The sequence below is a fragment of the Oncorhynchus mykiss genome, chromosome 4, assembly GCF_013265735.2.
Source record: "Oncorhynchus mykiss isolate Arlee chromosome 4, USDA_OmykA_1.1, whole genome shotgun sequence".
Lineage (NCBI taxonomy): Eukaryota > Metazoa > Chordata > Actinopteri > Salmoniformes > Salmonidae > Oncorhynchus > Oncorhynchus mykiss.
The window spans coordinates 17930175-17939853 of record NC_048568.1 but is presented as its reverse complement, the minus strand read 5'-3'; the positions used below and the strand labels follow the sequence as shown (position 1 = coordinate 17939853).

General features: G+C 43.6%; 2 protein-coding genes across 3 annotated transcripts; one reads left to right on the top strand and one right to left on the bottom strand.

Annotated features, from left to right (window-relative positions):
- Nucleotides 1-1278: 1278 nt before the first annotated feature.
- LOC110522226 (exocyst complex component 8) lies at nt 1279-3865 on the bottom strand. Its single transcript, XM_021600440.2, has one exon. The coding sequence runs from the start codon at nt 3699-3701 to the stop codon at nt 1632-1634; it is 2070 nt and encodes a 689-aa protein (XP_021456115.1). The 5' UTR covers nt 3702-3865; the 3' UTR covers nt 1279-1631.
- A 238-nt stretch (nt 3866-4103) lies between these two features.
- On the top strand, nt 4104-7841 carry LOC110522227 (sprT-like domain-containing protein Spartan). 2 transcript variants are annotated; one of them, XM_036975798.1, is made up of 6 exons: nt 4104-4390; nt 4512-4828; nt 5015-5114; nt 5246-5374; nt 5455-5752; nt 5877-7841. In XM_036975798.1, the coding sequence occupies exons 2-6, from the start codon at nt 4518-4520 to the stop codon at nt 6863-6865; spliced, it is 1827 nt and encodes a 608-aa protein (XP_036831693.1). In that variant the 5' UTR covers nt 4104-4390; nt 4512-4517; the 3' UTR covers nt 6866-7841. The 2 variants fall into 2 exon arrangements, with proteins under 2 accessions (XP_036831693.1, XP_021456119.2); XM_021600444.2 differs by having other exon boundaries at nt 4104-4828.
- The last annotated feature ends 1838 nt before the right edge of the window (nt 7842-9679 follow it).

The window sequence follows — 9679 nt, the reverse complement described above, 5'->3', positions numbered from 1 at the left end:
AAGTCCTATATCGACATAACCTGAAAGGCCGCTCAGCAAGGAAGCAGCCACTGCTCCAAAACCGCCATAAAAAAGCCAGACTACGGTTTGCAACTGCACATGGGGACAAAGATCGCACTTTTTGGAGAAATGTCCTCTGGTCTGATAAAACAAAGAGCACCATTACATCTGTGAAGAACGGGGGTGGCAGCGTCATGTTGTGGGGGTGCTTTGCTGCAGGAGGGTCTGGTGCATTTCACAAAATAGTGTGGATATATTGAAGCAACATCTCAAGACATCAGTTAAAGCTTGGTCGCAAATGGGTCTTCCAAATGGACAATGACCACAAGCAGACTTCCAAAGTTGTGGCAAAATGGCTTAAGGACAACAAAGTCAAGGTATTGGAGTGGCCATCACAAAGCTCTGACCTCAATCCTACAGAAACTTTGTGGGCAGAACTGAAAAAGCATGTGTGAGCAAGGAGGCTTACAAATCTGACTCAGTTACACCAGCTGTCAGGAGGAATGGGCCAAAATTCACTCAACTTATTTTGGGAAGCTTGTGGAAGGCTACCAGAAACGTTTGACCCAAGTTAAACAATTTAACGGCAATGCTACCAAATACTAATTGAATGTATGTAAACTTCTGACCCACTGGGAATGAAATCAATAAAAGCTGAAATAAATCATTCTCTCAACTATTATTCTGACATTTCACATTCTTAAAATAAAGTGGTGATCCTAACTGACATAAGACAGAGAATTTTTACTAGGATTAAATGTCAGGATTTGTGAAAAACTGAGTTTAAATGTATTTGGCTAAGGTGTATGTCAACTTCTGACTTCAACTGTATATGTTCGTATTCTTATATTTGATTATTTCTCATTGTTGTTGCATTGTCGAGTAGGAACCTGCAAGTAAGCATTTTGTTGGACGATGAATACCATGCGTATCCCATACATACGACTGATAAAACTTGAAACCTTTCTCAGAACTGCAGTTAGAAGATTTTAATGGGTGGGGTGAGGTTATCCCCAAAAGCAAGCTTCACTCCCATAGCCTAATCCCAGCATATAGTTCAAGGCAGGGCACAAATTTCAACAAATTTAAATATTTTAAATATCCAATCCATTACCTATTTGAAAATCATGAGATTTTGCAAAGCCTAGGTCCAAAGCTATATTATAAAGTCTAAATCCTTTTTCACCATTTGGTTCAATAATCCTTACAATTTCAATTGTTTTGCAGAACTCAAACAGTATATATAAACAAATGTTTTTTTCAATAAACTGGACAAAATTGTTATAATGCATTTCCTTTTTATTTTGTGAGAGAATTTGTGTGATACCAGTGTCAGAGGTGTATTTGTACAAATCAATAACATTGTCAATGCATTAGGATAAAACAATCAGTCATCCTATTGCAGTTAGCCTACTATTCATAATGCTATATCATCAAGCATAGAAAAAATAAGGGAAATTCAAAATTACAAACTATCTCGATGTAATTCTCTTCAACATCATATTAAACAGAAAGAATCATCACTGAATAGCCTATACGACAGAAATAATAGATTTCATAAATTCTGGCCAAAGATTTGAAGTTCAACAGTGTCATCAAAGTGCTGTTCACACCAGGTAATAATCCACCCACTAGACCTGAGACATAGTACTATCAGGATTGACACGAATGGTCCGTGCACTCTTTCTCAAGTCTTGTAACTGCTTAGCAGGTTTCCCCACTCCTTCCTCAAACCTCTTCTCCACCACAGGGAGTACAGTATCGTGTAGGAAGGACGCATTTTGTAGAATGAAAGCTTTCTTCTCTGCCTCCTGTTCACACCGCAGGCTGTAATCGACGTGCTGTACAGCCACAAGAATGATCTCCCTCAGGCTCTCCAGCAGCACCATGTGCAGCTCTGGGAAGTAGAGCTTCAGCCCCTCCTCTAGGAAAGCCATCATCTGTTTGGTGAAGGCCACGAGGGTGTAGCTGAGGTTGACCCAGCAGTCGTCTCCTGTATACTGATTGAAGCTGCTCATGCCGCAGCTGCACATTTCCTCCTTCAGCTTTGTGAGAGCCTCTGGAGTCATCAGGTTCATCTTCCTCCACATCTCCTCAGAGTTGCGGTGCTTGGTGGCCTCAATGATTATCTCCTTGTAGCTTTGCAGGGCTGACTTGATGTCTTTAACCAAGAGGGACTGCAGTGTGAAGGTGAGGTCCAGGCCAATCTCACTGAGCTGCTTGCAGTGCTCCTTGGCCACCTTGACACACTCAGCTGCAGTGGAGAGGCTCTCTTTGCTGTCAAACACCTGCCCACTGAATGCATTCACAAACATCTTCATGGATGACCGGGACCAGACCACAAATGCAGAGTAGCAGCCTGTGTTACCGGCAAAGTCCATCTCAAATTCTTTGGCTGTCTCCAGCAGGCTAGTGAAGAAGATGTTGCAAAGCTTGTGTATGTAGAGCAGAGTAGCCCCCTCAATGCGCAGCTGGCGGATGGCGGTCTGCACAGCAGCGGCTCGGTTCTTAAGGAAGAGCTCACAGGCTTTGGTGGGCTGCCCCAGCCGGATTAACTGAGACACGGCCCGACGGGTCGCTTTGGGCCCTCCGCGGAGGGAACGGTCAGGAGAAAGCTCAAACACCAGCACCTCTGTCAGCTGTCGGACACGCTCATCCACCTTCACCCTGAGGTTTTTCACCCTCAGATTGACAGGCTGGTCCTTCAGGTAGTCATTCAGCTTGTCCAGGAGGTCCACGCCACCTTCAAAGTCCCGCTGGGCAATGCACACGTCCAGGTCCTCGGGAAGCTCCTGGATCCACTCCAAGCTCAGATCCACTGCCTCCTCTGAGTCAAAAGGGTTGGTCTCTTTGTCATCAAAAGGGTTGGTTGAAACCGAGGCTTCTGGTCTCACTGGTGAGTTGGGAACCTCTACCTCTTCCTTCTTGTGTTTTTCTTTTGTCACTTTGTTTTTCTTGGTCTCATCAAGGATCTCCAGCCACTCCTTTTTAATCTTGCTGTTTTCTGCCTGAAATATGCGGCTTTCGGGGAACATCAGGATTTTGAACATGTCCTTCATTGGGGGGTGGTCCTTCACGTTGACAATGGCAAAGCTCTCCAGATCATACAGTGCATTGTATTTGTACTTCACTGTACCACGGCGATTTGCTAACCAGGTGGCAATAAGAAGGCAGTCATTCATCAGGAAGGCATGCACTTTTTGAAGTTGTGCCATGTTGTCCACATCATATTCAACCAGGTCGCCATTGTACACTAAATACCTGCCTGGGGTGTCCATAATGTTTTTGCACCCCTCCACTTTCTCAAGCAGTGTAGTCAGTGTTCTCTGTTTCACTTCCTCTGTGTCTTTAGGGAATGCTGCCAGCATCTCCTTCGCAGTCTCATCCTTATCTGTTGAGAGCAAAGACTGGGTAATGCTCTCCATTATACTTTTCTGCTCTGTCAAAATATGACTTAGTTGGTACATCTCACTCTCCAAGTATGAAATCTCTTTGGCAGTTTCAATGAACTGTCTGTAATTCTTGTATACATTTTTCTTCAGGTTTTGAGCCGTTTCATCTGCCAGGGTCTGTATTTTTTGACGATGTTCCTGCAAATCTCTGTCGCCATCAGATTGTTGTGAGAGATTCTTGACATAATTCTGCGGGTCGAAATTAGCTGATTCTAATTGCTTGCGCAGTCTGTTCGCCTGCTCTGCCATCTCCCAGGTTACTGTGTGTCTTCTTCTGATTAAAAAAAGGTGTCTTCTTCTGATTAATATACATGAATATGTGATGTTTTTTTAGCTGCTGCGATAACAGGAAATATGTTAACACCCAAAACACAGACAGAACAACATCTTTGCCCAAAACGTCACGAGACGGAAATTAGGTGGCCAATAGAACGTCTATGGGTTAAAAACTGAATGTAAAATAAAATAAATAATAAATAAATTGTGCGCATAGTTATTTAAGTTATAGTCATATTGAAAGATCAAAATTACAGTCAACATTTGTATTTTATAAATGTTCTTTCATTTCAACGTATTTATAAAAAATCCCGAGTAACTATTTAGTTGGACAACATTTATTCGCGAGTGCCACTGTGGCGGAATAACGTATCCCAGAGTTCCCAACAGTACCATAGAATGAAGGATATCACCGTAAACTAGGAAAGCACGTAAACAGGAAGTATTTTGAAAAAGAGCGAAATTTTTTTTTTCTGTAGTATTGCCCGTTAACTATCTAAATAATTACAGAAATGAATCTACATTTAACTTAAGCTGAATATTGAGATACTCTTACGTAGATATAGCTATATGACAATCAAATTGATTAGACCGCGATGACAGTCATCTGATGGTTGCTAAAGTTAGAGCTATCCAGCGCCAAATCATATGATTGGGTTTTGGTGCGTTCATTCGCCTACTGGCTAACGTTAGCTATTTAGCTAGTCAACGTTACATCACAAGCTATCTAATTTAGCTATCTTATATCCATCTAACTTGAATTATATGTTCATCCATCAATAGTTGAACATGGACAACGATTTCCTGCTTGCCATTCAGCTGCAACAGCAATTTAATTCCGAGGCATCCACAAATTCAACAAATGATGACAACAGCTATGGCCAAACCACCAAAAAACGGAAAGTTGAGTCTAGCAGCGATGTCATCCCCTATTCACGTCCATCTATTGCTCCAGAGAAACCAATGTCAATCGTGGATGAGTCGTGGGAGACGCTTGACCCAAGCCCAGATGTGAGGGCGATGTTCCTTGAGTTCAATGACACATTCTTCTGGGGAAAGCTCAGTGGTATTGAAGTCAAATGGAGCCCCCGAATGACACTGTAAGTCATTGTTGTATCCATCATCAGATATGATTCACGTGTTTCTTATTGGAGCTCTTACATTAGAACATGTTGCCTATTGACTATCCATGTATAACTCGAACTGTGATTGTTTTCTTGTGGTTAGAGTATTCCCTTATCTTATATTGTTCAATGCCTGTCCCCTCATAAAATCTTAAATTGTAGGTGTGCAGGTGTGTGTTCTTATGAAGGACGAGGTGGACTGTGTTCTATTCGACTCAGTGAACCTTTACTGAAACTCAGACCCCGTCGGGATCTTGTACAGGTACTTTGACTAACCAACCTGAACCTTCTCAGATTTATTACAATTGTATAAGATTTAACACATGCAAAGTGGCTGTGGTGGAATTTCTTCAGTATAGCATGACATGAAAAATACTCTGTTAATTATTCCAGACACTTCTCCATGAGATGATCCATGCACTGCTCTTCGTGACTCTAAACAACAGGGATCGTGATGGGCATGGACCTGAGTTCTGCAAGCACATGGACAGAATCAATCAAGCTACTGGCACTAAAATCACAGTAGGTTCTTCTCTGTGTCCAGTCAAAGTGTACTTTGTGTTGATATGCATCTGACTTCTGAATCAACGGTGTTCCACCAGGTCTATCACACGTTCCACGATGAAGTGGATCTCTACCGTCAGCACTGGTGGCGCTGTGATGGGCCCTGTCGAACTCGCAAGCCTTACTTTGGATACGTGAAGAGGGCAATGAACCGTGCCCCCTCAGCCCAAGATACATGGTGGGGGGACCACCTGCGCTCCTGTGGGGGCACTTATACCAAGGTCAAGGAGCCGGAGGGTTATGGAAAGAAAGGCAAGAAGACAGACACCAGCCAAGGCAAGAAGCCTACAGACAAGCCCACAAGCAACAGCAAGCCTTCCAGTACAGCTATTGCAGGTAATACAAGTCTCTTTCTCGTTTGATGAATGCTGAGAGCAGTAATATCATTTATAATTCAAAATATGGCTTAGTGAATGTGTTTTGGTGAATCTACATTTTATTTCCAATGTTTTTGTCTCAGGCTCTGGTTTACAGGACATAAGGAATATCATCCCATTCAGTGGCAAAGGCTTTCTGCTTGGAGGGAGTTCGCAGCCATCATCATTTCAACTCAAGAAACCTATTGTCAACAGTCCCACAACACCCTTCACTACTTCTGTGTCCCCCAGGCTTGTGCTGTCACCTCCAGCTCAGGCGACGGCAAAAGGAATTGACTTGCCTGGACGGCCAGGTATGAGCTGCCCACAGAAGAAGGGGAGCACAAGCACCACAACCTCCATAGCAGGGGGAGCACACGGTCCATTCAGAGGACCGAAACCCCCTGTTAAAAAATCTGTCAGCAACACCAAGGCATTTGTCAACATCGGTGGCTCACCTGTTAGGATTTACAAATCCAACACCACTGTGTCCAAGCCAGATAGTAACTCCTCAGACACTTTCAAGACCAAAACAGAGCAAAGGTCTGTCCAAGACCTCTTTAACGCCAGTGGCTGGAAGTCTGGAAGTGCAGCTAGTTCTAGTACCTCCACTGTCTCAAAACCTCCAGATGAGACTAAAAGTGCATTTTCATCTGTGGGTGGTTTGAACTTTGGACAACCAGCCAAAGCTGTCAGTTCCTCAGACACCAGACAACTGGACAGCCATCATTCTGGTGTTCCGGCCACATCAAAACCTGCCGTGTCTACCGAGCCTCACCCTTCCAAATATTTCAAAGGCCCTAAAAAGCCTAATGGAGTCAACATTCCAGTTTCTAGGAAGAGGCCTTGGGAAGACCGCACCTCTGCTCACATCTTTGACTTCTTTCAGGAGACAATTGGTGAGTCACCACCATCAACGTCAAGGAGTACAAGGCAGGACATTGACATGCCGACTACCCCAACAGCCCATCCTGCAGTTCAGAACAACTCTGCCAGCTCTGCAAGCCTTACTGTGAACGTCAGCTGCCCTGTATGCCAAGCCATGGTGCAAGAGTCAAAAATCAATCAACATTTAGATTCCTGTCTCTTGTGAGAGAACTGAAATGTGAGGAGAATGCCCTGCAGCTGTTTTATATTGCACAACCTCTAACAGGTCTAAGCGTAGGTTAAGTTGTATAGAGTTTGTTTCCCTGAAAGACGGTTTTGCTAATAAGTCTAAATTTAATTTGTATCTCATGTAGTACTGCCGTAATTAGAGATACAGTTTTGAGGTTTTCCAGTTTGCATCTCCTACATCATGTAAAACCCTCTGGAAAAAGCCTGTTGGTTTAAGTCTTAAAGAACAACATCTGGACTGCACCGGGTTGTTACGTTTATGGTAGTTTGCAGAGAGACTTGTGCCTTAGTAGATCCATGTAAATATTTCCAAAAACATTGATCAATTGTGACATGCTGCCTCAGATAACCATGTTTAAGAAAATGTTCCAAATGTTTTAGCATTGGTCTTCACTCATGTATAATTGATTTCATTGGTGCCACTTTGACTTGATGGGTCAAGGCAATGTTGCCATTACATAGGCAATTTGCTGCGGTCTTGAATTTGGAAAGTGTCTTCCTCGTATGCTGATCGGGCAGTATTGAATTTCACACGTGCTTGCTATTCACTTCTCTAGGCCTTAGAATTCGTCACATTCGACAGGGTCAAGTGTTTTACAAGGGCATGTGCTGACTCATGTCATCAATAATAGTTAAATGCCTTGTTCAATGGAAAGCACTAATGTGAATTTATCTTAAGCGTCTGTAAATTATCCGTAGTAGAAGTGTGTAGCCAACGAGTAACAAGGCTGTTATTGAATATATTTAGTGTTTTAGTTGTCTTTTTTTATTGTCATTAGTAATACCATCATTGAATAGTATTAATGTATTTGCAGATTATTTTCTGCATGTTTGCTGTTGGTATAAATGTTGTTGAATGTTGGATTTGTTTTGTTTCTGATGAAATAAGACCAACATTCATGTTTTAATAGGAATGTTTATAAAGGGAAAATAAAATGTTCTTTCATACCTTTTATGTGTCTTTTGACTGAATGTGACTTCATAGTCCTCCTTCCTCAATGGCAGACTAATACAAATCAATAAGATGGTCTCAAATACCATTTCATCATATAACTATACTAATTCAATTAACTGAAAAATGACATAATTCTCAAACACATACTTCAATACCCTTACATGCTTAGACACATTTGAATAGATTTCCTGCCCTCCCAAGGGCATAGAGCATTGTTGAGAATCTTCTTTTGATTCACATTCAAAGAGTATAGGAAAGTTTTATGGGGACGTAACTAGACCGGGCCAAGAGAGCAATGACAGTTTCCGAAAAGAAAAACTGCTTGTGCAATATAATACCAATAGTACTATACACTGCTCAAAAAAATAAAGGGAAGAGCTGCAGTGAGAAACATATTGTATAGGATTCCTCAAGTGTGGAACATCATCAAAAAAATAAATGGTTGCGCTTGAGAAATGAAATACACTGCAAAAAAAATAAAGGGAACACTAAAATAACACACCCTAGATCTGAATATTCTTATTAAATACTTTTTTCTTTACATAGTTGAATGTGCTGACAACAAAATCACACACAAATTATCAATGGAAATCAAATGTATCAACCCATGGAGGTCTGGATTTGGAGTCACACTCAAAATGAAAGTGGAAAACCACACTACAGGCTGATCCAACTTTGATGTAATGTCCTTAAAACAAGTCAAAATGAGGCTCAGTAGTGTGTGTGGCCTCCACGTGCCTGTATGACCTCCTTACAACGCCTGGGCATGCTCCTGATGAGGTGGCGGATGGTCTCCTGAGGGATCTCCTCCCAGACCTGGACTAAAGCATCCGCCAACTCCTGGACAGTCTGTGGTGCAACGTGGCGTTGGTGGATGGAGCGAGACATGATGTCCCAGATGTGCTCAATTGGATTCAGGTCTAGGGAACTGGCGGGCCAGTCCATAGCATCAATGCCTTCCTCTTGCAGGAACTGCTGACACACTCCAGCCACATGAGGTCTAGCATTGTCTCGCATTAGGAGGAAACCAGGGCCAACCGCACCAGCATATGGTCTCACAAGGGGTCTGAGGATCTCATCTCAGTACCTAATGGCAGTCAGGCTACCTCTAGCGAGCACATGGAGGGCTGTGCGGCCCCCCAAAGAAATGCCACTCCACATCATGACTGACCCACCGCCAAACCGGTCATGCTGGAGGATGTTGCAGGCAGCAGAACGTTCTCCACGGCGTCTCCAGACTCTGTCACGTCTGTCACATGTGCTCAGTGTGAACCTGCTTTCATCTGTGAAGAGCACAGGGCGCCAGTGGCGAATTTGCCAATCTTGGTGTTCTCTGGCAAATGCCAAACGTCCTGCACGGTGTTGGGCTGTAAGCACAACCCCCACCTGTGGACGTCGGGCCCTCATACCACCCTCATGGAGTCTGTTTCTGACCGTTTGAGCAGACACATGCACATTTGTGGCCTGCTGGAGGTCATTTTGCAGGGCTCTGGCAGTGCTCCTCCGTGCACAAAGGTGGAGGTAGCGGTCCTGCTGCTGGGTTGTTGCCCTCCTACGGCCTCCTCCACGTCTCCTGATGTACTGGCCTGTCTCCTGGTAGCGCCTCCATGCTCTGGACACTACGCTGACAGACACAGCAAACCTTATTGCCACAGCTCTCATTGATGTGCCATCCTGGATGAGCTGCACTACCTGAGCCACTTGTGTGGGTTGTAGACTCAGTCTCATGCTACCACTAGAGTGAAAGCACCGCCAGCATTCAAAAGTGACCTAAACATCAGCCAGGAAGCATAGGAACTGAGAAGAGGTCTGTGGTCACCACCTGCAGAACCACTC